Genomic DNA, 27733 nt, shown 5'->3' on the forward strand with positions numbered 1-27733 from the left:
GCCCCCTCTGCCACACTATTAAAATCTTAATCTCAATTTCTATAATATATGGATAATTAATGATTGTTTGTAATGATTATTGATCTTTGAATAGATTAGATGCTTGCAGAGGCCAAGGGGTCAGATTTTGTTGGTTAGCATTGTGTCTTTTTCCACTGATGGCAATTCAAAAGCTGTGTACATCGAAAAATACTTTTTTCTTTTCTTTTTTTGCAAGCAACAAACCACGTCGTGTTTTAGATAGTCACCTTTACAGAAGAATCAACATTGAACTTTTAAACATGTTATTCAGTATTTTTAGCATTTAAAAACTGACTCTTTCTCAGACGTGGTGTCTATGCTTTATAGGAAAACTATACCCAAGGTATGTAGAAGAGATGACAAAGACAGTGAACTGAGTAGATACAAGTAATGTGAATGGGTAACCTGCTTATATTCTGCTTTATGCTGCTGTAGTTTCACATTTTCTCCCATCTAAATGATTGTCACTTACTGGCTAACTGAGCAGAACCCAGCAAATATAAGCTGTATTTATGATCCAGACATGCTGTGCCTGTAGTCAGAATTATGGCTAAGGTTGCATCCAAAGTCACATACTCTCTCAGTTGGTATTTCTTTTGAATTCGACCTTCAAGAAACCACACGAATGTGTGTAGTATGAATATGAAAATTTTTTTTTTGTCATACTGTTTTTGCCTACTATATAGTAGGGAAGTTTGCAACATAGAGGCTATGAGACTAATAGACTACCCTTTACCAGACCCCCAAAACATAATCACTGCCTTAACCACACCCCCAAACAATGCCATGGCCTTAAATGCATACATAACAATATCACAGCTTTAACCACACCCCCAAACAATGCCACACTGTTAACCACACCCCCAAACAATATCCCACTAGATGTGTTTGACTTCGGCTGTGGCTGGATTTAACTGATCAACTGGCGTTGAAAAAGTCGAATTTAGTTTCTCACAGTGAAGTGAATCTCAGATGAAGTGGATTAGATGCAATATTTGTCAAATACACCGACGTTTTTATGTAGAACTGAAACACTTTTCATTCGATAGCCTACTTTGTTTAATATAGCGCATGTATGCACAAGAGTAAAGTTTAATCCCACCCCAATAGCACTCCCTTAACATCACCAAACAATGCCACAGTGTGATTAAAAGGTGTATTTATCTTTGTGTTGTGACAGATTGTTTTCTCGTACAGTCATGGTCAAATCATCATCTGACATCCACTGCTGTGATGCAACAGTGAAAAAGCTCTTACTGTACATCTCAGAGGGGAAGTGAACGAGTGTATGTGTTTTTGTGTGGTGAGATGAATATATGAATGGTGATGCTGACTCATAAAACAGAATGCGAAAGAGTGTGCGACTGTGGTGTTAAAATGCACTCATCCATGCAGTGCACTAGATTAACACATGCTGAGGGATATGTGTGTTTGCTTAGTTGCTGGAGTGAAAATGGTGACATATGGTCAAAAATGCCATAATTTGAAAAAAAAAAATTAGAGGTCGACCGATTCATCGGTTTTGCCGATTAATCGGCACCGATAGTTGACTGGTGGAACTATCGTTATCGGCAAAAATATATACCGATAGTTTTTCCTGGTTGCGGCCATTGCTGGAGCAGCTGAGAAGCGCGCGCTGTCATTCATTACACAGTGTAAGAGCTGAGAAGGCTCTTCTGGCATGATGCAGTACAAGAGCGGCCTCTAGAGGTGTAATAAACTATCGCTCGTGTTGTTTATTTCGACACGTGATTCTGCGTGCTGCACTGAGAGTATGCTGCGGGAGAGCGCTGACATCAGATGCGCGTTTTAAAGCACCGACAGCTAAAAGGTATATATACAGTACATTTTGTCATATCATTATAAAGTGATTAATTTGTTGACTAAATGCTGCATTAGTAGAGAAAGAACAGCACAACCGTATGTTTGTTTGCCTTCGAGGCTGAGAGGACGCTAACATTAGTAGTATCTCAAGCGGTTAAAACACTGACAAACATAAACGTAAGTCCGACCCGAATGTTTAATGTCACAATTGTTACCTCTGTTTGCATTAGTTCATATCCAGCTGGTCACTTTTATGCATTAAATATGCAGAGAAGTTGCATATTTAAAGCTAGAGACGTAAGCAAAATGATATGTTCATACAGCCGACAGAAACATAAACGAATCAGAAAAGCATTCGATTTCGGTTATTTTTTTTTCATCTTGACTTTAATACATATTTTGTTATTTTGATTAGATAATCATCAAGTGTTTATAAAATAGAAGCAAAAGTGTGAGACTGACTATACATGTAATATTTATGTAATTTCAATGCTCTGGCATTGTAGATATTTAAATTTGGCCATCTTTAAGTATGACTGTTTGGCTTGAAAAGAACAGTTAAATAGTTACATTTCGAATGTAACTGGTTTTATTTGTTATTTAGAGTATTACTTTTTGTTTCAGTTTGAATGAATGTCTTTTATTGACTTAAATATTTATTCACATTTATATATTAATTTCATTTAGCATGTTTTAATGGTTCAATACAGTTTTTTTTTTTTTATAATAAAGTTCAGCACTGTTTTACTTGGAGTGTTATGTTTGTTTTTATCCAGTATCAATTTTAAAAACTATCGGTTCATTAATCGGTTATCGGCAAGTATGGCCCAACCTAGCTATCGTTATCGGTAAAATCCACTATCGGTCGACCTCTAAAAAAAATATTGAGTATCCTCTGGCCAATCTAATTTAGCCCCAGCCTGATTATGTTTCAGCCTCTTTTTTTGTCATCCAGTACTTACATAGCTACTTAAAAAATGTTGAATAAATAAATGTATTTACATTTTTAAAGGGACACTAAGTAGGAATTACTCCCGTGAATTCGTATTTTGCATCCAAACTAATTTTGCTCTCCAGCGCCTCGTTTTTTCAAATGCGCATTGCATCTACGGTAGGCGATATGTACCAAAAAGATTTGACAGGATGTCTTCTAATAGCACTTGGTCGAGTTTTCCTTCAGGTGAACAGGTGTGTTATTTCAAACAAACTGCAACATGACAACAAACAAACGAATGTTACAGTATGAATTACTGACTGTGAAAAACATGAAATATTGTAGTTATGCCCAGGGTGCGATTTGTGAAAAAAACAGAGGGGATTGGGGATGGGGGGATGTTTTGAAACATTGTTATTCATAAAAATAAATCATGAGAACATGAACTTCATCACTGTGAATTGTAAAATCTTTTTTCTTATTAACTGAAGCAGCGTAACGCGATGTTTTTACTCTAATAGCTTCTTTCCCCACACATGAACTGTGATCATGCAATAATTTAACTTTACATCGCGATGCTGAGCTACAGTGAAATGATAGAAAAGACATTATCTGTGATAGCAATTCACCTCATTCGCGCAAACTGGAGTAGAATGAGGCTCGCGTCTACCGCGCCGCGCTAAACACCACGCCGCAGGACCTCTAGACGCGCATAAACGCGTCTTTACATTGAAATCACTCGCGCCAGACGCCAGACGCTCGGAGTGAGTGAGTAATCATTTTAAAATAAAATTTACTTTAACCACGGATCCGTGATAAGTTTTGTGATCCGTCTCGCCACTATGTAGTAGCACTGATCACTTTGAGGGGAGGATAAATGTATCCCCACCGGGGAAAAAAATAATTAAGCAGAGGCAGGGATACATTGACCAGAAACGGGGAAATCCCACGCATTTTACGTTCTATTTTTGACTTTTTTGGCGACGATGTTTTCTTCTCCTGTGGCTTGGCATATGTATGGTCCATAATAAAAATGCAATCCAGACTTTTAAACTTGCCGGTGCAGTTTCAAGCGCCTCTCACTGCTCTGCACCTGCATTTCTGCTGGTTTCGGCTGGCTCTGAACGAAAACGCGTTGTGGAAACGCGTTGGCTTAGTACTTTTTGTCCCTCTCTGCTATTATAGTTTTGCAAGATGGCGGAACTACATGGAAGCCTCAGTGGACCTACCCGTCCCATGTATATAAAGATAATAAATTCTTCATTTATAAGGATAAGTCAGATAATTGGCCGAGGTATTTGTACACCATTGAGGACATATTTATGAATAAAAATATTGATTTTAGATAATAAAATACCTAAAAAGATACTTACTGTCCCTTTAAGATAGCTCATAAGAAAATATATAGGCAAATAAAAATGCCATTTGCTAAAGGCTTTTTTATTCATTCATTCCATTGTCATGTTCATGACTAAAATATAAAGACCATTCTTTCTTTTTTCCCTTGCTTATATTGCTCATTGATTTCGTTCATGTGATTTTGTGTCCATTGTAGTGTTCATTCATTTGATGAATGAAGTTAGTTAAAATACAATGTTAATCTTTTTTTTAAAGTCACCCTTTATTCAGAAAGCTCTGAGAGAAGCCCAATACTGATCTCAGATCAGAGGAAAAGGGGATCCCCTGGTGTCTGGGATGCAGTTGCAGAATGTGATTGAATCTCAGTTCATCCATCCATCAGCAATATGGATTCCAAACCGAACAGCTTTAGTGGTTGTCAGAGCTGATGGCTCATATTTTTGAAGGTTTCCAGTGAGGTGCAGATTTGATATCCGTGTATGATTGTGGGTGATTTTTTTTTTTTACTTTCCTTTGGGTGAATTCAAGTTTACTACAAGTGTATATGTGTGTGTATAGCTCTTTTTGTTTGTTTCTGCTTTTATGCAATCATGTGTGTCTCATGTTAAGATACAAACTTATTTCCCAATTTGAAGAAAGTGTGTATCTCTCAAGAGAGTGAATTGAATCTGGGTGCTTTAGAATGAGTAACTGAGATTCTTCCTTTTGAAAGTACTTTAACCAGAGCATGGCATTACTACGGTAATTACAGACAGCGTTTTAGGAGAGTCAGCATGTCATCGAGAAAAGCCCACTTTGACTTCCTGTATTTCAACAGTCTGATAAGAGACAACAGCCCTTCAGTGCTCTTCTTACTCTCAAACATACTTTACTGAATCATAATGACCAAAACCCAGCACTTTCTCTTATCTTAAAACGTCTAATTTAAAGCTAAAGTATGTCATTTCTGCACCTCTAGCACTACCCTGCAAATTACTTATAGGTAATGCATGTTTAACTCACCTCATTCTTATGATGTTTCAAACTAATCTAGACTTTGGCTTATTCGGTGGGCTGAACCACTTATCACAAAGGGAGGAGGAGAGAAAAAGGAGTGTACAGGATGGGAGAAATTGTCAGTTCTGTGGTTTACTGCTGTGATCTCACTCTGTCTCTCATTACACACACACACACGCACGCACACACGCATGTTTGATGGTGGTTCTCTTTGGATTTTATGCTCTTGGACTGCATGGAGATGTGACACAGTCCTGCAGGGCTGCCATGTGTGATGTTTAGTGCGAATACTTTGTTGCTATTGGTCAGTATGATTTTAAATTGGAATGCCGCAAAACAATTAACATTGTTGATTGATTGGCTTTTCACACCTGGAATTGATTACCCAGGGGATATAAAATATAAATACCAAAGGGTATTAAATCTCGGGTTCCCAGGCTTCGAGATTTCACGCTGTACGTTTGTAAACCCATTTGTGGATGGATTGATGGTCTTATTTGCATATTCACAAGGTTAATAACATAGATTGGACAAGTACAGCATGTGACCAGGTTTAATAACCGCTTGTCCTTCTGGCTGTGGGCTTTTTTGTTCTAAAATGAATCTGGGTCTGGGACAAGGGTAAATAAATAAAATATTATCATCATTATTATTATTATTTCACCCTAAAAGGCATTAGAAAAGTTGCCAATTAAGGTATGATAAAAAAATAAAAAAAATATGACAAAAACTTCACAGAACTTAGTGTTTTGTGTAGAAGTTCCTTTTGTGTGTGTGTGTTTCTGCTACATTAACGCCCCTCATGCGCTCTCTCATTCACTGTTTCCTTCTCTTCCTCTACAGGCTCCAACTATTCCAGTCCGTCGTTGGCTCCGGCCCCCAGTCTGAATGAGGACGAGGGTGTGGGGGGCGGGGGTGGGGTGTTGGGTCTTGCACCTGAACACATTCCCACCCCTGGCGCCCCCCTTAGCTGGCAGGCAGCCATCGACGCGGCACGGCAGGCCAAGCTGATGGGCACCACCGGAGCCCCGATCTCCACCGTGAGCTCCACGCAGCGCAAACGCCAGCACTACACCAAACCCAAGAAACAGGCCAGCACTGCCTCCACACGCCCACCCCGAGCCCTTCTCTGCCTCACTCTTAAAAACCCCATCCGCAGGGCGTGCATCAATATCGTGGAATGGAAGTATCCTTTTCTAAACTCTGACCTGCTGATATAATATACTACTGTTCAAAGGTTTAGGGTCGGTAAAAAAGTTTGTTTTGAAAAGTGCCTTTATTTAATCAAAAATAGAGTAAAAACAGTTATATTGTAAAATACTATTGCAATCTATAACAACTGTTTTCTATTCTAAATTGTGCTTAATTCCTGTGATGGCAAATCTGAATTTTCAGCATTATTACGCCAGTCATCATTGTCACATGATTCTTATTAAATAAGTCTGATATGCTGATTTGGTGGTCAAGAAACATTTCTTATTATTATCAATGTTGTGCAGCTTAATGTTTTTGTGTGACGGTTGTTTTCAGGATTCTTTGATGACTGGAAAGTTTAAAATAACATAATTTATTTTAAATAGACATCTTTGTTACATTCTTTCCTGTGACTTTTGATCAATTTAATGCATCCTTTGCTGAATTACAGTATTAATTCCTTGATTAAAATACTGATCCCAAACTTTGAACAGTAGTGTGTACCGGTATGTATATCTGTACTGTATCTGACGACCACATATTTAGTTTGAAAGAGCGCACATGAATATGACAAGCTGGTGAACTGATGCTCAAACTGATGTCACATTAGAGAGCAGCCAATACTTATGAAGGTTCTGTTTTATCTTTAATTTATACATTTGCATTCTTGGCAGACACTTTCCTCCCAGAGCAACATCCAAAAAAAGCCTCACATTGACATTGGGTATATGATGATTGCTTCAGCAGTTAGCAGAGGATACTGTCGTTTTCTTAATGTCATTTTATTTGTCAGTGTTACAAATACACACTGCGTATAAACTCCTCAGTCTCAGAATAAGTCATGATCTCAGTCATAAATGCATTTTCACATTAATTCACAGAGGTGCATTTGAATACACTGTATGCGGTCATAAATTGCTGTATTATCTGCTTGTTAGTATTACAGATGCATTATAGCCACTTTACCTTACAGGTGTAAATGCAATTTGTTGTGGTTTGCTTTTATAGTGTTTTTGTGTAATAGTGTGTAGGTCTCTTTAGATATGATTCCCTCTTCAAATTCCAAAAAGGGTTAAATCAAGATTAGTTTTGAGTCATTTAAATTCTCCCCTCAGCTGCCCTTTTACTGGAGACTGTAGGACACCGTGTTCCCCTGTCCTTTTCCCCTTTCTTCCCTCCCCCCCCCTCTCTCTCTCTTACAGTTTTGAGTAATAATTTCTGCCCACTAGAGACAGCGATAGGCCCCCAACCAGGAAAATATGTTAATGAGGATTGATTGGTTGAGTAAAATGCTTCATTCATCAGGAAAAGGAGATCCAGCTCCCATTCACAGTTTCAGACAAGAACTGATCACATCATCAAAGATTTCCTCATAAATTCACAAACCGGCATGAGGGAACGGCTGAACTGCGGAGACAGTGAAATATTTTTCCTCATTAGTTTCTGTGGGATATTTGATAAAAGTTCATCTTTTGCCGGTCCCATCCATATTTGTCTTCAGTCTTGCACACACTTGACTGGATCTGGATCTCCAGAGACTCCAGAGCCCATCTCTCCTGTCTTTGGCTCTGTTGCCATGCCAACAGCTCCTCTCAACAAGCTGTACAGGTCCATGCGTACACACACACACACACACAAATATTCACCCCTCCCACATTGAAACACAAATGCACACGCATATTGACCCCTCCTACAAACACGCATTCGGTCATGCACATTCATACTAAATGCATAGTCAAGCAGCTTTCATATATAGAAGTGTTATTTATAACATTTTAAGAGCTTTAAAGATAAAATTCAGTTTGGGTCTGCCTACAATGGTCTGTTTTTACTCCCTTAGGGACCTGAACTACTGATCTACAAGCATGTTTATCTAAACGGGTTACAGGGTCTATGGCTCTGTAATTCTGAACTAACCACAGAGAGCCATAACTCAAGGCCCAGACTGCAGATACAAGAGAAACATCCAGAAAAACAAGAACACATCTGTTTCTCCTCAGGACACGTGCCATGCGACTCAACACCCATCTCGGAGAAATCCATTCCTGTAACAAATGATGACACAGTTTGATTGCATTTCCAGCAGAACTGAAAGCCAAACAAACAATTTGGCCAGTGAAAAGAGAGAGAGGGAGGAAAAGGGTTGGGGGCTGGGGGGGGGGGGGGTCGCTGTCTTGATGAAGGCCAGGTTTTTGACGAGTTCAGCCGTGCTATTAATGGCAAAGAAAAGAAAAAAAGACAATAGTGGATCTGGACCCTTAGACACTATCGTGTGCAATGTTAAGAGTTAACATCCACTGTACTGTGTGTGTGTGTGTGTGTGTGTGTGTGTATTCACCTTTTGTTTTGTGAATGCACCAGCTCTGATGTCATTTCCTTTAACATTGACTCCTCAGACCGTTTGAAATCATAATTTTGATGACTATTTTTGCAAACTGTGTGGCCTTAGCTGTCTACATCCCTTTCCCTGAGGATGATTCCAACGCAACCAACTCAAACCTGGTAAGCACAAAGTCAGAAATGACCATGATGATTTGATAGTAATGACAATGACGCTGCTCATTATTATAATGTTTATAATTATAATGTTTGTGCTGCTCCTGATGGTAGTACTGATGAATACGGCAATTGTAGTGTGGATGAGTATGGATATATTGGTTGTGATGGTGATGATGATTTTGATGGTTATGTGAGGTGGTGATGGTGGTAATAGTGATTAATATTATGTGATAATATTGTGATGATATTAGTGATGGTGGATATATGATCGAGTTAGTGGTGAGGTTGAAAATGGTTGGGATGTGGTTATGTGATAGTAATGATTATGGTGGTGATGATGATTATGCCAGTGATGGTGATTGACAATGCTGATGGTATGGTGACTGGTAAGGATGACAATGGTTATGCTGGTGTTGATGTGACGGTAGTGGTGACAATAATAATGGTTGTGACATTTCATGATATTTATGATAGTTTGTGATAGTATATTATATTGTGGTAATGCGATGATGGAAGTGGTAAGATGGCAGTGATGATATGGTAATGGCTGTAATTAGGGGCCAAGCACTGAAGGTGCGGGCACCTATTGTATCTGTTCCCGTACCAAAAATAATTCTTCTTCTTCTTCCGCTCTGGGAGTCTATGGCAGCCCATAGAACCGATCGCGGGAAAGTTGTAATGGTTTGACATTCGGATAGAGGACAGTCCCAACATTAAATACACCAATTTTGGTGTGTCTAAGTCATTCCCTCTAGCGCCACCAACTGTCCAAAGTTTCACTCATGTTTATTCTAATAACTTTTGAACCACAAGGGCTAGAAACAAAATTCTTTTTTCCTCTGATTCCTGACCTCGTGACGATTCGATTGCACCCAATGACGTCATTTTGCGCCATGAAAAGTTTTCCGCCATTTTGAATTTTCCGAAAAAGCTACTTTTTCAAACTCCTCCTAGGCCGTTGCTCCAATTTCCATGAAAATTGAATCAGATCATCTACAGACCATGCCGACAAAAAGTTATGGAATTCAAGTTGATTCGCTTAGCAATTTTCGAAAAAACCCACAAACAAATTTTACGTAGCGCTTGCGAAAACAGACGTAAGGCTGTATCTCCGCAACGCTTTGTTGGATTCAGACCAAATTTGCCACATGTCATCACAAGCATGACTTGAGGCTACATGCTGCGTTTCGGCGCAGCGCCACCTACTGGTCCGGAGATATGAAAAATGGCTATTTTTGCTTATAACTTCTGAACAGTTTGCCCAAAAATCATCAAATTGGTCTCGTTAGATTCAGGCCAACATGTTGAGTCGACTGATATCCAATTTTACCATGTCGGCCATTTTGGCTGTCGGCCATTTTGAATTTTGTGCTAAAATGCTGTATTTTAAGAACGCATGAATGGATTGTTACGAAACATGGTATGGGTCATCAGCACGATGCCCTGAAGGAGCGTGAGAAGTTTCGAAACAGCGCCACCTTGTGGTCAAAAGTTATAACAACATTTCCAAAAAGGCTAATAACCTTTGAATACATCTGCCTATTGAAATGCCACTGGTCTCAATAGATTCGCTGGGTCACGCTGAGAACATAGATACCAAGTTTGCCATATTTGGCCGAACTTCCTGTCCGCCATCTTGATTTTCAGTCAAAACCTACTTTGTCGAACTCCTCCTAGACCGTTTGTCCGATTTTCACCAAAATCGAATCGTATCATCTCCACACTGTACCGACAAAAAGTTATGGAATTCGTGTTGATTCGTCAAACCGTTCTCAAATACCGCGCAAACAAATTTTACGTTGTGCTACAGCTACAGATTTAGTGCAAAAGTACTACATCGCCCATAACTCCTAGAGTCCGTTTGTCCTAGACTCAAGTGTCTCACACCACTGTGATCCCTGGCTCAAGGCGGACAAAATGGCTATCTCCAATTTTGATTTAAGCCAGAAAAATTTTCTGCTATGTCGAATTTTGTCCGAAACCTACTTTTGCAAACTAGTCCTAGGTTTTTCACCAGATCGGAACCAAACCAGTCTAGGACATTTCTCTGGACTCTCTAGATCAATAAATATCGAAAAAAAAGTTGAACTTTTGCATTTGGGTGGCTGTAACAGGGTCATTTAGAAAAGGGGCGTGGCAAAATACACTAAAAAGCCTATAAATCCCATATGAAAATTCAGAACTTCACCAAAATTGATGAGCATATGTGTCAGAACATGGTGAGGAAGCATGCAGAGTTTCATGGAGATCGGACCATAGGTGGCGCTGTAACTGGCAAAAAGCCTTCAATCTTATTAGGGGTTCAAGCATGAAATGCTGAAACCCTATTGTAATTAAGGATTCGTAAAACGCATCGTGCAGGCCAAACCGTAAGGCCTAGAGACGTGAAACCTGGCCAGATGGTAGGCCTCAATTTGGGGACAACCTATCAGAGTATGACCCCGAATGGCCCATAGGTGGCGCTACAGCAACCAAAAGTTCAAAATTGATCATAGCTCTTAGACCGTTTGTCCCAGGATCAAGTGCCCCAAATCGTTGGAATCCTTGGCTCAAGGCGGACAAAATGGCCATCTCCGATTTCGATTTAGGCCAGAAAAAATTTCTGCTATGTCGAATTTTGTCCAAAACCTACTTTTGCGAACTAGTCCCTGGTTTTTCGCCCGACCGGAGCCAAACCAGTCTAGGACATTTCTCTGGACTCTCTCGATCAATAGTTTTTGAAAAAAAGTAGAATTTTTGCATTTGGTTGGCTATAACAGGGTCATTTGGAAAATGGGCGGGGCAAAATACAGTCAAAAGCCTATAAATCCTAAACAAAAACTCAGAACATCACGAAAATCGCTGAGCATATGTGTCATGACATGGTGAACAAGCGTGACGAGTTTCATGCAGATCGGACCATAGGTGGCACTATAAATGGCAAAAAGGTTCCCTTATTATTAGGGGCCAAGCACTGAAGGTGCGGGCACCTATTGTATCTGTTCCCGTACCAAAAATAATTAGGGGCCAAGCACTGAAGGTGCGGGCACCTATTGTATCTGTTCCCGTTCTTATTCTTCTTCTTTTTTTTCTTTTTTTTCTTTTTTTTCTTCCGACTGGGCGTCTATGGCAGCCTATAGAACCGTTTGCGGGAAACTTATGAAAATTGGCACAGTGATAGAGGACAGCCTGCACTATCACCATAGCAAATTTGGAGTCTCCAACTCATTCCCTCTAGCGCCACCAGCTGTTCAAAGTTTCACTCATGTTTATGCTAATAACTTTTGAACCACAAGGGCTAGAAACAAAATTCTTTTTTCCTCTGATTCCTGAGCTCATGACGATTCGATTGCACCATATGGCGTCATTTTCCGTCATAATAGTTTTCCCGCCATTTTGAATTTTCCGAAAAACGTACTTTTTCGAACTCCTCCTAGGCCGTTGCTCCGAATTTCACGAAAAATGAACCAGATCATCTCCAGACCTTGACGACCAAAAGTTATGGAATTCAAGTTGATTCGAATTACCGTTCTCGAATACCGCGCAAATAAATTTTACGTAGCGCTTGCGAAAACAGACGTAAGGCCGTATCTCCACAACGCTTTATCGGATTCAGACCAAATTTGGTACATGTCATCACAAGCATGACCTGAGGCTACATGCTGCGTTTCGGCGCAGCGCCACCTACTGGTCCGGAGATATGAAGAATTTATGTTTTTGCTTATAACTTCTGAACGGTTTGTCCAAAAATCACAAAAGTGGTCTCGTTAGATTCAGGGCGTCGTGGTGAGTTGACTGATATCCAATTTTCCCATATCGGCCATTTTGGCTGTCGGCCATTTTGAATTATGTGCTAAAATGCTGTATTTTATGAACACATGAACGTATCGTTACGAAACTCAGTATGAGTCATCAGTACAACGCCCTTAAGGTACTCAAAAATTTATGAGACAGCGCCACCTTTTGGTCAAAAGTTATAATGAAATTTCCAAAAATGCTAATAACTTTTGAATAAATTTGCCTATAGTAATGACACTGATCTCAATAGATGCCTTGGGTTATGCTGAAAACATAGATACCAAGTTTGCCATAGTCAGTCAAACTTCCTGTCCGCCATCTTTATTTCCTTTTAAAACGTACTTTTTCGAACTCCTCCTAGATAGAACGTCCGATTTTCACCAAATTCGGATCGTGTCATCTCTAGACCGTGCCGAGTAAAAGTTATGGATTTCGTGTCGATAGACGAAACCGTTTTCGTATACCGCAGTGGCAAAGTTTAGGCATGATGCCAAAATGACTATTCAGGCTTTATATCTGCAATGCCTTGACATATTGACACCAAACTTTGTATGTGTCATTGTCACTTCACTCTGACCACATCACATCAGTTTCGTAACTGCGCCACCTATTGGTCGTAAGTAATAATCATATTTTTAGTTATTGTATGTGATTTTTCAACCATTTTGCCAAAATTCATCTTCAAATGTCTTTAATTGCTCCTTGCTGCAGTTTGTCTCACACTTTCAGCCATGTAGGCATATCTCGTCGTCTGCTTTTGCGCTTGGCCCCGTAATGGCTGCTTGCAGCTATATTTAGGGGCCAAGCACTGAAGGTGCGGGTACCTATTGTATCTGTTCCCGTACCAAAAATAATTCTTCTTCTTCTTCCGCTCTGGGAGTCTATGGCAGCCCATAGAACCGATCGCGGGAAAGTTGTAATGGTTTGACATTCGGATAGAGGACAGTCCCAACATTAAATACACCAATTTTGGTGTGTCTAAGTCATTCCCTCTAGCGCCACCAACTGTCCAAAGTTTCACTCATGTTTATTCTAATAACTTTTGAACCACAAGGGCTAGAAACAAAATTCTTTTTTCCTCTGATTCCTGACCTCGTGACGATTCGATTGCACCCAATGACGTCATTTTGCGCCATGAAAAGTTTTCCGCCATTTTGAATTTTCCGAAAAAGCTACTTTTTCGAACTCCTCCTAGGCCGTTGCTCCAATTTCCATGAAAATTGAATCAGATCATCTACAGACCATGCCGACAAAAAGTTATGGAATTCAAGTTGATTCGAATTACCGTTCTCGAATACCGCGCAAATAAATTTTACGTAGCGCTTGCAAAAACAGACGTAAGGCCGTATCTCCACAACGCTTTATCGGATTCAGACCAAATTTGGTACATGTCATCACAAGCATGACCTGAGGCTACATGCTGCGTTTCGGCGCAGCGCCACCTACTGGTCCGGAGATATGAAGAATTTATATTTTTGCTTATAACTTCTGAACGGTTTGTCCAAAAATCACAAAAGTGGTCTCGTTAGATTCAGGGCATCGTGCTGAGTCGACTGATATCCAATTTTCCCATATCGGCCATTTTGGCTGTCGGCCATTTTGAATTATGTGCTAAAATGCTGTATTTTATGAACGCATGAACGTATCGTTACGAAACTCAGTATGGGTCATCAGTACAACGCCCTAAAAGTACTCAAAAATTTATGAGACAGCGCCACCTTTTGGTCAAAAGTTATAATGAAATTTCCAAAAATGCTAATAACTTTTGAATAAATTTGCCTATAGTAATGACACTGATCTCAATAGATTCCTTGGGTTATGCTGAAAACATAGATACCAATTTTGCCATAGTCAGCCAAACTTCCTGTCCGCCATCTTTATTTTCTTTTAAAACCTACTTTTTCAAACTCCTCCTAGACCGAACGTCCGATTTTCACCAAAATCGGATCGTGTCATCTCCAGACCGTGCCGAGTAAAAGTTATGGATTTCGTGTCGATAGACGAAACCGTTTTCGTATACCGCAGTGGCAAAATTGAGGCATGATGCCAAAATGACTATTCAGGCTTTATATCTGCAATGCCTTGACATATTGACACCAAACTTTGTATGTGTCATTGTCACTTCACTCTGACCACATCACATCAGTTTCGTAACTGCGCCACCTATTGGTCGAAAGTGATAATCATATTTTTAGTTATTGTATGTGATTTTTCAACCATTTTGCCAAAATTCATCTTCAAATGTCTTTAATTGCTCTTTGCTGCAGTGGGTCTCACACTCCCAGCCACTTTGGCATGTCTTGTCGTCTTGCTTGCGCTTGGCCCCGGTGATTGCTGCTTGTCTTCTTTTTCTTTTTCTTTTTCTTTTTCTTTTTCTTCCGACTGGGCGTCTATGGCAGCCTATAGAACCGTTTGCGGGAAACTTATACAAATTGGCACAGTGATAGAGGACAGCCTGAACTATCACCATAGCAAATTTGGAGTCTCCAACTCATTCCCTCTAGCGCCACCAGCTGTCCAAAGTTTCACTCATGTTTATGCTAATAACTTTTGAACCACAAGGGCTAGAAACAAAATTCATTTTTCCTCTGATTCCTGAGCTCACGACGATTCGACTGCACCCTATGACGTCATTTTCCGTCATAATAGTTTTCCCGCCATTTTGAATTTTCCGAAAAACCTACTTTTTCGAACTCCTCCTAGGCCGTTGCTCCGAATTTCACGAAAATTGAACCAGATCATCTCCAGACCATGACGACCAAAAGTTATGGAATTCAAGTTGATTAAAATTACCGTTCTTGAATACCGCGCAAATAAATTTTACGTAGCGCTTGCGAAAACAGACGTAAGGCCGTATCTCCATAACGCTTTATCGGATTCAGACCAAATTTGGTACATGTCATCACAAGCATGACCTGAGGCTACATGCTGCGTTTCGGCGCAGCGCCACCTACTGGTCCGGAGATATGAAGAATTTATGTTTTTGCTTATAACTTCTGAACGGTTTGTCCAAAAATCACAAAAGTGGTCTCGTTAGATTCAGGGCGTCATACTGAGTTGACTGATATACAATTTTCCTATATCGGCCATTTTGGCTGTCGGCCATTTTGAATTATGTGCTAAAATGCTGTATTTTATGAACGCATGAACGTATCGTTACGAAACTCAGTATGGGTCATCAGTACAATGCCTTGAAGGTACTCAAAAGATTTCAAGACAGCGCCACCTTTTGGTCAAAAGTTATAATTAAATTTCCAAAAATGCTAATAACTTTTGCATACATTTGCCTATTGTAATGACACTGATCTTAATAGATTTCTTGGGTTATGCTGAAAACATAGATACCAATTTTGCCATAGTCAGTCAAACTTCCTGTCCGCCATCTTTATTTTCTTTTAAAACCTACTTTTTCGAACTCCTCCTAGACCGAACGTCCGATTTTCACCAAAATCGGATCGTGTCATCTCCAGACTGTGCCGAGTAAAAGTTATGGATTTCGTGTCGATAGACGAAACTGTTTTCGTATACCGCAGTGGCAAAGTTGAGGCATGATGCCAAAATGACTATTCAGGCTTTATATATGCAATGCCTTGACATATTGACATCAAACTTTGTATGTGTCATTGTCACTTCACTCTGACGACATCACATCAATTTTGTAATTACGCCACCTATTGGTCAAAAGTGATAATCATATTTTTAGTTATTGTATGTGATTTTTCAACCATTTTGCCAAAATTAATCTTTAAATGTCTTCAATTGCTCCTTGCTGCAGTTGGTCTCACACTCCCAGCCACTTTGGCATGTCTTGTCGTCTTGCTTGCGCTTGGCCCCGGTGATTGCTGCTTGCAGCTATATTTAGGGGCCAAGCACTGAAAGTGCGGAGGCACCTATTGTTTTTGTTGGCGTTCTTATTATTATTATTCTTCCGTTTCTTCTTCTTCTTCTTCCGCCATTGAAGTCTATGGCAGCCCTATGAACCGCTTGCGGGAAAGTTGATTTTATTTGACATTCTGATAGAGGACAGTCCCAACATTAAATACACCAATTTTGGTGTCTCCAACTCATTCCCTCTAGCGCCACCAACAGTCCAAAGTTTCACTCATGTCTATGCTGATAACTTTTGAACCGTAAGGGCTAGAATCAAAATTCTTTTTTCCTCTGATTCCTGAGCTCACGACGATTCGATTGCACCCTATGACGTCATTTTCCGTCATAATAGTTTTCCCGCCATTTTGAATTTTCCAAAAAACCTACTTTTTCGAACTCCTCCTAGGCCGTTGCTCCGAATTTCACGAAAATTGAACCAGATCAACTCCAGACCATGACGACAAAAAGTTATGGAATTCAAGTTGATTCGAATTACCGTTCTCGAATAACGCAGAAATAAATTTTAAGTAGCGCTTGCAAAAACAGACGTAAGGCCGTATCTCCACAACGCTTTATCGGATTCAGACCAAATTTGGTACATGTCATCACAAGCATGACCTGAGGCTACATGCTGCGTTTCGGCGCAGCGCCACCTACTGGTCCGGAGATATGAAGAATTTATATTTTTGCTTATAACTTCTGAACGGTTTGTCCAAAAATCACAAAAGTGGTCTCGTTAGATTCAGGGCATCGTGCTGAGTCGACTGATATCCAATTTTCCCATATCGGCCATTTTGGCTGTCGGCCATTTTGAATTATGTGCTAAAATGCTGTATTTTATGAACGCATGAACGTATCGTTACGAAACTCAGTATGGGTCATCAGTACAACGCCCTAAAAGTACTCAAAAATTTATGAGACAGCGCCACCTTTTGGTCAAAAGTTATAATGAAATTTCCAAAAATGCTAATAACTTTTGAATAAATTTGCCTATAGTAATGACACTGATCTCAATAGATTCCTTGGGTTATGCTGAAAACATAGATACCAATTTTGCCATAGTCAATCAAAGTTCCTGTCCGCCATCTTTATTTTCTTTTAAAACCTACTTTTTCGAACTCCTCCTAGACCGAACGTCCGATTTTCACCAAAATCAGATCGCGTCATCTCCAGACCGTGCCGAGTAAAAGTTATGGATTTCGTGTCGATAGACGAAACCGTTTTCGTATACCGCAGTGGCAAAGTTGAGTCATGATGCCAAAATGACTATTCAGGCTTTATATCTGCAATGCCTTGACATATTGACACCAAACTTTGTATGTGTCATTGTCACTTCACTCTGACCACATCACATCAGTTTCGTAACTGCGCCACCTATTGGTCGAAAGTGATAATCATATTTTTAGTTATTGTATGTGATTTTTCAACCATTTTGCCAAAATTCATCTTCAAATGTCTTTAATTGCTCCTTGCTGCAGTGGGTCTCACACTCCCAGCCACTTTGGCATGTCTTGTCATCTTGCTTGCGCTTGGCCCCGGTGATTGCTGCTTGCAGCTATATTTATAGTTGTGATCAGTGTTGGGGAAAGTTACATCAAAGCTACATGCATTTTAGAACTTATACTGAAGTTTGAAGATCTTGAAGTGCAGATTTCCAAAACCTAGAATAGAGAGAGTGGAGCTCTGTAAGCCTGAGAACAGCCTGTGTGCTTCAATGCTCAATGTACAGTACATTCAGCTTGGATGAATGCAGAACGATGGAGTGTGTGGTTAATCTGGATGTTTGGCTGTGGAAAGAGTTCTCAGACCTCTCAGAGCTTCATGCCGTAGCCTAAGTAACACTAATCCATCCAGCCATAAGCTTTGAGACCTGAAGCTACATTGTGTTCCTCACCGGGAAAATACATAATGGAAACCTGTAAATGAATGAAAGCATGTGTCCACACTTTTAAGGGTATACTGCTCATGGCCAAGCAGTGATTGTGCTTACATTTGCAGCAGCCTTGGTTAATTTAAAATGTATTTTATGAGGCAATTAACTGCACCCCATGAAGCATTTGAGAATGACCTATCTAGGAAATAACTGTACTATATAAATAATATTGGTGTAACGATACCCTCATGCCACGATTCAATATATATCACGATATTGAACTCAAAATACAATATTGTTGCGCTACTCCCAGACATATGGTAAAAGGGTTAACAAAAAATGTACTGTTGATTTAAAATGCTAAATTTGGTATTACATTTGGGTTGGAAATGAATAGGCTTGGACTTGGTGCTGGTTACCCAATGCACAGAAAAAATTATGACACCAGAATCCCAAAAAATATTTATGATTCTGAAGCGGAAAATACAGAATTATTTTAGACGAAAATGCTTGCACTGAGTTGTCACTGACTAGGCCTAGATACATTTAAAATAACGTAGGCCACTTTTTACTGTTAACTAGACATTTTGCATCATCAGGACCCACAAATATACCTCTATTGCATTATTATACATTATATTAAACATTATATATAGTAGTTTAATGTAGTACTGACACTAAAACTTTTACAAAAACTTTTTTTTTTGGGGGTGAACTATACACAATACAGATTGTCACTATCCACTATACATGTTGCATTTTTGTATTGCGATATATTGTGATATGAAATATTGTTGTTCCCCTAATAAATCATTTTAAGTGCCCTTTATTTAAGTATAAAATACAATATAATTTAAGTTTATTTTAAAATATTAAAGGACATACAAATAATATAGGCTATAAAAGTTTTTAATATTTTAATGTAAGTTGTTGGAAAGTGTAAGGAGACCCAATTACGTCATTTGCAATGCTTCATGGGAGCGGGCTTTCACAAACTCAATTACGTCAATTGCAATGCTTCATGGGAGTGGGCTTTTACTGAATTGATTATATAATTTTTGAGTGCTTAATACGAGTGGGTTTTAACCAAGTTATAATTTTCATGTTATTGGTTACAGTGACTTCTCTCATTGGCAAAGCTATAGCTCTCCTCACTATTATGGGTAATGTAGTTTTTAGAGGAATTCAGCAATTAAACATGTACGCATTGACTTCTTGGCTCAGAGCTGGTGAGTCTGTCATTTAAACATCTACATTTTAATAAAAAAATTATTTCGCTATGGAGAAAATTACCTGGATTTTTACTTTCAGAAGCCGAATGTTGCTCACTATAGACAGGCTAGAGTGACACAAGTAGAGCTTCCTTCATTTGATGCATACAGTACACTCGTCTTCTTATGGGCTATGAATGGAATCTTTTGATGGGTTAAGGTTGTCATGGATATGGTATCCTTGGTGATGGTAAAATGCACAGCTACCGTGGTAACACAGTAACAATGCAGCCAACCTGCAAAGCAGAAGGTGCATTTATTCGGAGACAAAGAACTCTTCGTTAACTATCCACTTATCTGTTGCTCCCTTCCACAGATAGTATGTTTGCGTTCCCCTCTTGGTAATGTTCACATATTTGAATGGTACCCATGTGTATCAGCAGGTCTAATCTCAGACTTAAAGGTACTGGTCAAGCTGCGTTTGTGGCATTTGACTTTGTCTAACAAGAGTCGCTTTCACACCACTTCTCTCAGCGGAATGCCAACACCTGTGGAGCAGCGACTGACAGGAACTCATCAGCAGCCAGACAGCAAATATGGAAGGAGGCTAGTGTCAAAAACACCATTAATCAAGAAGGAACTTCACACCGTTATTTGTTAGGCTTAACAATCCAGATATCTGTTAACACTTTTAACATCTGCTTCTTGCACTCCATACAGGAAGCATCATTTAGTAGGCTTTAGGGGTGTAACAATATATCGTGCCACAATATATCGCAATACAAAAATGCAACAATACGTATCGTGGATAGTGACAATATGTATCGTGGATAGTTCACCCAAAATAAAAAAATGACTGTGTGAGAAAATATGAATGTTTTCTGAGTTTTAGTGTCAGTACTACATTAAACTAATATATGATGTTGATTGTATAATAATGTAATGGGGGAATATTTGCCCCATTACTGCATATGTAATGATTATGCCAAACGTCTTATGTTACCAGAATGGATATTTGTCTAAAATAATTCAGTATTTTCAGCTTCAGAATCATTAATATTTTTTATCTGGTGTCACTGTTGACCTTAGGTTTCCAGCACCAAGCCCAAGCCTATTCATGAACAGACCAGATAAAATTTCACAATATAAAATCAAAGTTAGCATTTTAATTAACAATACATTTTTTTGATAACCTTTTATCATATGTTTTGGGAGTATCATAATAATATCGTATCGTGAGTTCAGTATCGTGATATGTATCGAATCGTGAAATAAGGGTATCGTTACACCCCTAGTAGGCTTGTTGCTTGAACAAGTAGTCGAATAATTGGTCTTAAGAAAACCTGTATGATTGGGTTTGGGCTTACCTGACCCTGTTTGGACATATTCCTTGAGGAGCGTTTATGTAAGCGTTTATATTCTTGTGTGCAAAAACAGCTAGATGGAGTGCAACAGAATGGAACAGAATGCAAGAGTCTCAAGCTGGACTATTTTTAACTTGACATGCCGCCTTAAAATGCAACACTCATAGTGGCACAATATGAAACAGTGTGAGGTGTGACACAATGGCAAAAGACATTTGTATTAATGTGTATTGTATGCCTGTAGTGGTGTTACTTTAAAGCAGGAAAAATATTAGCATTTTGTTTTATTGTGACTCTCTAACTGCATGCTGTGCTAGTTAAAGCATCATGACTAAAAAAAGATCTATAAAAATCTATAAAAACTCATCAAATTCAATAAACAAAATATACATAATGACTAGTCAATCATCCAAACCTCGTGATGAGTATATATGGGTGTGTTGAATGTGAGTTTATGGATATTTGATGCATAATGGATATTTGATGCATAAAAAAAGCTTTTTTAATACTTTTATTAGTTACATTTATATGACTGCATATAATAAGAATATACACTGTAAAAACTGACCTGTTGACTTAACTTTAAAAAAAGGTGAGGAAATCCATTTCCTTAAAATCAAGTAAATAACCTCATGCTTAATTGAAAAAATTGTGTTATGTAAACTTGACATTTTTTTTCCAATTACGCATGACGTTTATTTACTTAATAATTGAAAGACAGGGGATTCCTTAATTATTTAAAGGCAATGGGATTTTTTTAAGTTGTCAACTGATCACTTTTTACAGTGCCATATTCATATGAAGTCATACAATCTGCATACATAAAAATGATAAAAAGAACTAATATGAATAAATGAATATACAATACAATACAGTATAGTACAGTACTATTAAATAAATAAATATATTTTCGCTGTAAATTCTGCACCAGAGAAAGCTTGGCAAAATAGTACATCGTGACTGAAGGGACAGTGTGTGTGTGTGTGTGTGTGTGTGTGTGTGTGTAAATGTGATTGTATCGAGCAGGATGTGTCTTGATTGGTGAGATCTGAAATAAAGGCGTTTTTATTTTTAGAGCACTGTGAGAAAACGGCTGTCGCTGAGACTCTGGCGACTGGCCAGTTCACATTCTGCCCATTTCATCTACACAAACATCATATTTAGAAGAGATCCATTCTCTCTTCACTGCAATACACAGCCCACACAACACATGTGCAGTGTGCACCCTCTCTTACCCGCAACAGCGAGCCTGTGCCATAAAGATGTGCCACGATGTGTGTGTGTGTGTGCAAGAGATATCTGTGTGCAAGGTGTAACGTCACGTGTGTGTGGTGAAGGTGTGTGTGGAGTGAGTGGGAAAGGGTCAGAGCTCTGTGGGGACGGTGCAGTATTTTAAGACAGCTAAAAACATCACTAGTGCAGAGAATGACCCACATACATTTCTTGTTCTCTCTCCTTCTCGCTCTCTTTCCACAGTGCCCTCTACCTACTCCACTGAGCACTGCAGCCTAGTGTAGCTTGAACCTGGCTACAACAACACAAGTATATATCTGTAATGTGCTCTCTGTGACACCACAGATATGTATGCAGTTGTGTTTTCATTTGGTGTGTGTGTGTGTTTGTGAGAGAGAGAGGGAGGGGGGAGGGGGTAATGATCTTTACTGTGATGCTGTGTCAGTGAGTTGGGGTCTGTTTCTCTCGGTCTCTCTCATCTTGCTAAATGTTCTCAGTTCTGCTACTGCTGTCACCATGCCTACCAGGAAATTTCCACTCCACTAGATGAGGTCATTGTTAAAGAGCTCACAACTATTTCTCTCTTTCTTTTCAGCCTCATCTTTTCTTTTCTTTTCTGAGAGAGAAAAAGAGAAGGTTAGAAAAAAGTAAACCAATTATCTGATTGTAAACTCATTTATCTATCTTAATATATATCCATCTATCCTATCCTTCTATTTATCCATCAACCCTTCCGTCTGTTCATCCATCCATCCGTCCAGCTGTCTGTCTGTCTCTGTCTATCAGTCTGATTTATTTATCAGTTTTTATTCCATCCATCCGTCCGTCCGTAATGAAAGAATGTGACATCTAGAGAGGTGTCTAAATATTGTGTAAGCTGTGTGTGTAAATATTTGAGCGGTGTCCCATCTATTTGTTCATCTTTAGCACCTGTTGTACCTTTATTGTTTGGTGATCCATGGCAAGGTCACTTGGTTGTCAAGATTAAATCCATGCACATCTTTAGTATCCGTCTTTGCTTTCTCTGGTTTCTGTTTTACATTCTCACTCCTCCATATGAGATCTTTGCTGACATTTAAAGCTGTGCATGAATCTGTCCCCGGTGTGTGTTTGTTTAGGGAGGTGGAGTTAAGCTAGCTGTCTCTACTAAACAAATCGGAGGTGTTTCAGTTCAAATAAGCTTTCCTGATGTCACAACTAATCTGATTTTTTGTCCTAGTCTTAGCAGTCTTGTATATGTAGTCTTTACAGCATTACATGTAAATACATTTTTTTAACAGGAAAATAAATGTTTGGTAAAATGCAGTACTGTGTAATTTGGTTTCTGCTGTTCTGAAGTCTCTCGCAGTCATTGGGAAGGTGTTGAAGAACAGCATAATCCCTTTTTTGTTTTTGTTTTGTTGTATAATTCCATTATATTGAGCAAATACAATCTCTGCCTGACTCTGTCGTGTTCATTTTAAAATGATTATGACAAAGCTTTTCAGACTTTCTAAGTCTTAGAAGATCTAAAATGCATCTCATTCAAACTTGGAGAAAATTTGGATTAAAAATGCATTGGATGGTTGACAAGTTGTCCAACAAGTCGTCCTCTTTTATAGTGGTGGTACTTTAAAAGTTGTTATATTTGACATACCCCTGTGTGGTGATGTTTATTTGTTTAATGTCTGGCGAGGGGGTTGGAAGTCCCAATCAGATAACCCACGACTAGTCATTTTCAAAATTTTTGAAGTGGAATAATCTTTGATCTTGGGCAGAGAGGGACAGTGCATGGGTAGACTTCATGCATTGTTGCATGGGTCACACATGGCAAATGCAACAGATGTTTATTTCATGTTGCACAGAGCATGTGTGAGAGGAAGCTTGATTTATGCCTGCCTGTGTGTGTGTGGGCTGAATTACTTCAATAATAAGCATTTGATCTTTTGCTTCTGTGGTTGTTGTATATATCACTGGGTTCCTGTGTGTCTATTGTGGCCTCACGCTAAGTCAGGATGTTCATTTATGATCAATTTTGGACTTGAAAGTGGGGTGGTGCTGATAAAAGCTGGGAAAAAATAAAAAACACGCACACACACAAACAAAACCGTGTAGAGTTTCTCCCAAAATATGCTTGAATTTTAATCTCACCACGAATGGTGTCGAGTGGAATGCAAAAACAAACAAACAAAAAAACATTGTTATTTTAGTCAAGCAGCTGTATTAACTCTCAACTTTAGATGTTCCTGCCTTATATGATATGTCACTACATGCTGATGTCAGGCTTACTGAAGATGTTCTGTGAAGTCTAGTGCATGTGTATAGAAATAAAATACTTTTTGCCATATTTTTAGATCACACAATTGCTATATTTTAAGGCAGTTCATAGCTGGCTAAGTTTGAAAACCATAGACGATTACATGTTAGGGGAATATTTAAAAAGTATGTCCTATATAGTATGAATGTGTGTAGTATAAATGTAATCTGGACGTACTACATCTGTTGTAGTACGTCTGTTGAGTCACTTCACTTCCATTCATAAATCCTCTCCCGTGGATAGTTTTCACATACTATTTTGTAGGGAAGTATTTGATTTTGGACGCAGCGTCATTCTCTCTAAACCCCTCCTTCCCACGGGCCTAATCTGCTCTAATTGGTCAGACAGCCCTGTCTGTTGTGATTGGTCTACTGTTTACAGCGCGTGTCAGAAACAAAATGCTCATTACCATAACTGAATTTCAGCTCCAGAGGCTTTCTCACCTCTTGATACACAGTGATATGAACAATGGCGTCTGGTTTACATATCAATTCCAGCGCGGGTACTCATCCTTTTGAAGTGCATGCAAAGTGGATTCGCAGCACTGAAAACAGCGTCTTCTCGACATGACAACACGAGCCAAACTCTTCCAGGACTCATTTACAACTACAGTGTTTATGAGCAGATGGGGGCTCAAAGAAGACGTTGTTCACAGGCAGCCAATGAAGACCATTGGCTGGCATTATGCCAATTTGTTACATTGTTGTGTAGGTTTGCAAGAGGAAGTGAGACTGGAATTGCTGACGACACGTTCCAGCAGTTCAGAATCAATTATTTTAGTAGACAATAGGGGTGGGCGATATGGCAAAAATGTGATATCACGATTTTTTTCAGGAAAATCACGATTCACGATTTTATCACGATTCCTTTTTATGTTGGTTTTACTATTTTGCAAGTGACTGAGCATCATAGCCAAACTAATGTCCCTATTTTAAAAACAAAGCCTTAGGTAACAAAATATAAAATAAAAAAGAATGGCAGATATTTAGGCCAAAGTGGCGAAGATAAAAAATCTTTGTCATTTTCTTTGTTATTAAAAATTAAGAACAAAGATACACATACACAACTTAATATACAAATTAAATACACAGTGCTTTATTTTTTCAGCTGGTGAATTTAACAGCATTGAAGAAAGTAATTAAATGAACAAATATGAAAATAAAACACAACATCGACTTCACTGTATACATTTTACATTGATTCTTATTAAAGCTACTATTAAAGTTCTCAGTCAAGAGTGAGTGAGATGCTCTTTGTATTTTGTTGTTTTATTAAGGGATAGTTCTCCCAAAAATTGTAATTCTCTCAAGCCGTTTTAAACCCGAATAAGTCTCCCTCTTCTGTTGAAAATAAAAGTTATTTGGAGGAATGTGGGTAACCAAACAGTTGATGTACCCCAGTGACTTAATAATAGTTTTTTCCTACTATGGTAGTCAATGGGGACCAGCAACCGCCCGGTTAGCCACACTCCTCAAAATATCTTCTTTTGTGTTCAGCACAAGAAAGAAATTAATACAGGTTTGGAACAACATTAGAGAGTGAGTAAATAATGACAGAAGTTTTATTTTTGGGTAACTGTCCCTTTAAGGACAAGCGGCAGCATGTTTACTATTAGGGCTACTGTCACTTTAAGATCTGCGCGCAACGAGTCTAATATACACACATTTGACAAGCAGATTTTTGTCTTAATTTTTTCTATTGTTCTTTCACTTTAGACATAACCAACTTTGTTTATGTAAACCTTGTGTGTATTTGACAGTATTTAGCGCAATAAGACTCGAAAGATAACTTAGCCCAGTAATCAGATGCTGTTATAGGCTTTAGTGCATGTGCGCGCCGGCGGGTGTAACGTTATTGCGCTCAGAAAAGCGCTCGTTAGCACATCAGCAGCGAATGACATGTTTAACCGGCAAGGCTTTAAAGCACATGCAAATAATTCATTTGTATGAACTACAGTGTCCCGTTCCTCTGCATTGCATGTGGATATAGGCTACGTCGCGCTGTACAGTATGTTGAGACGGAGGCGCCAGAAATGCAAATTGATAAAATGCACGATACTACGATATTTCTTCAAAAGCAGATCGTGGAGACATTTTAATCGTCCACGATCAAAAATCGTAATATCGCACACCCCTAGTAGACAATAACTTTATTTGTTGGGCACTATAATCTTTAAAACTTAACAAACAGCTATATTACATACTGCATAAAATGTAATATTCAGAAAAGCGTAGTGGGGCATTTTAAAGGAATAGTCTGGGTTAAGCTCAATCAGCAGCATATATGGCATAATGTTGATTACCACACAAATTTATTTCCACTTGTCCCTCATTTTGTAAAAAAAGAAGAAAAAAAAAGAAGCAAACCCATCTGGGTTACAGTCAGGCACTGTACAAATGGAAGTGACTGGGGCCAGTCTGTTAAAATACTTTCAATAGTTGCCACAATAAATTAACAATACTGTATATGTGAAAAAAACACTTACTAACCTTTTCTAACGTTATATGCAGTTTTACAACTTTGTCACCATGGCAAGCCATAAACCCTTAAACAGCTTTACACCTCAAATAGTTCACAAGTTACTGTAATATTGTAATATTATTGTAAATTATTGTATTATTAGCTTTACCTTTCTGCTTTTACAAATTTGCCCGCTTCCGTTGTAAGTGCCTCAAGTTAAAATTATTGATTAGTAACCAACATTATACCACAAATACTAAAGAATATTTAATCTGAAGCTCATCCCCTCTGCTAACCCATACCTCCCTCACCCTCATTTACGTCCTCACAGTTATGACCCTTAAATGGGAATATATGAATAGTAAATCATAAATGCGTTGTGTTATGCGAGTTTGCTCTGCAGATGCATATTTAATGGCAAAGACATAGAAGCATTATGGGAGCAGTGGGAGGCATTTTTTCAGCCTGAACACAGTACCGTAACAACATGTGACTAAACGCCCACCTGCGTCAGACCGCTGTTTATTAAACATTCGGATCATATGAAATCATATTGACTGCATTGATCGACTTGTCCTGTGGCCAGCAGAACAGCTACATCATCACCGGCGTACCCGTGATCCGTTGGCACGCAACCTGGTACAGTGTGTCCTAAAGAACCGAGGAAGGGAAGTGAACGCCGCCACGAACATGTCCTAAACTCACTCACTCACTCACTCACTCACTCACACAGCTCTGGGATTTCAGATTGAGGACGAGCAAGAAAAATCGCTCTCTTTCTCTCATGGCGCTTCTCCTCTCTCTCCTTACCTTGGCCACAGT

At 39.0% G+C, this 27733-nt stretch overlaps 1 protein-coding gene across 1 annotated transcript in view; it reads left to right on the forward strand.

The window, feature by feature from the left end:
- cacna1c (calcium channel, voltage-dependent, L type, alpha 1C subunit) overlaps positions 1 to 27733 on the forward strand; it is a gene marked incomplete at its 3' end in the record, with an annotated part of 124115 nt that overhangs the window by 32077 nt on the left and 64305 nt on the right. Inside the window, exons 2-3 of the mRNA XM_079622157.1 lie at positions 5978 to 6320; positions 8725 to 8830. Of these exons, the coding sequence (XP_079478283.1) occupies positions 6145 to 6320; positions 8725 to 8830 (282 nt within the window). The 5' untranslated portion in view covers positions 5978 to 6144. The remainder of the gene's footprint in view (positions 1 to 5977; positions 6321 to 8724; positions 8831 to 27733) is intronic.

Source organism: Phoxinus phoxinus, assembly GCF_949152265.1.
Source record: "Phoxinus phoxinus genome assembly, chromosome: 9".
In the NCBI taxonomy this organism is placed as follows: Eukaryota; Metazoa; Chordata; class Actinopteri; order Cypriniformes; family Leuciscidae; genus Phoxinus; species Phoxinus phoxinus.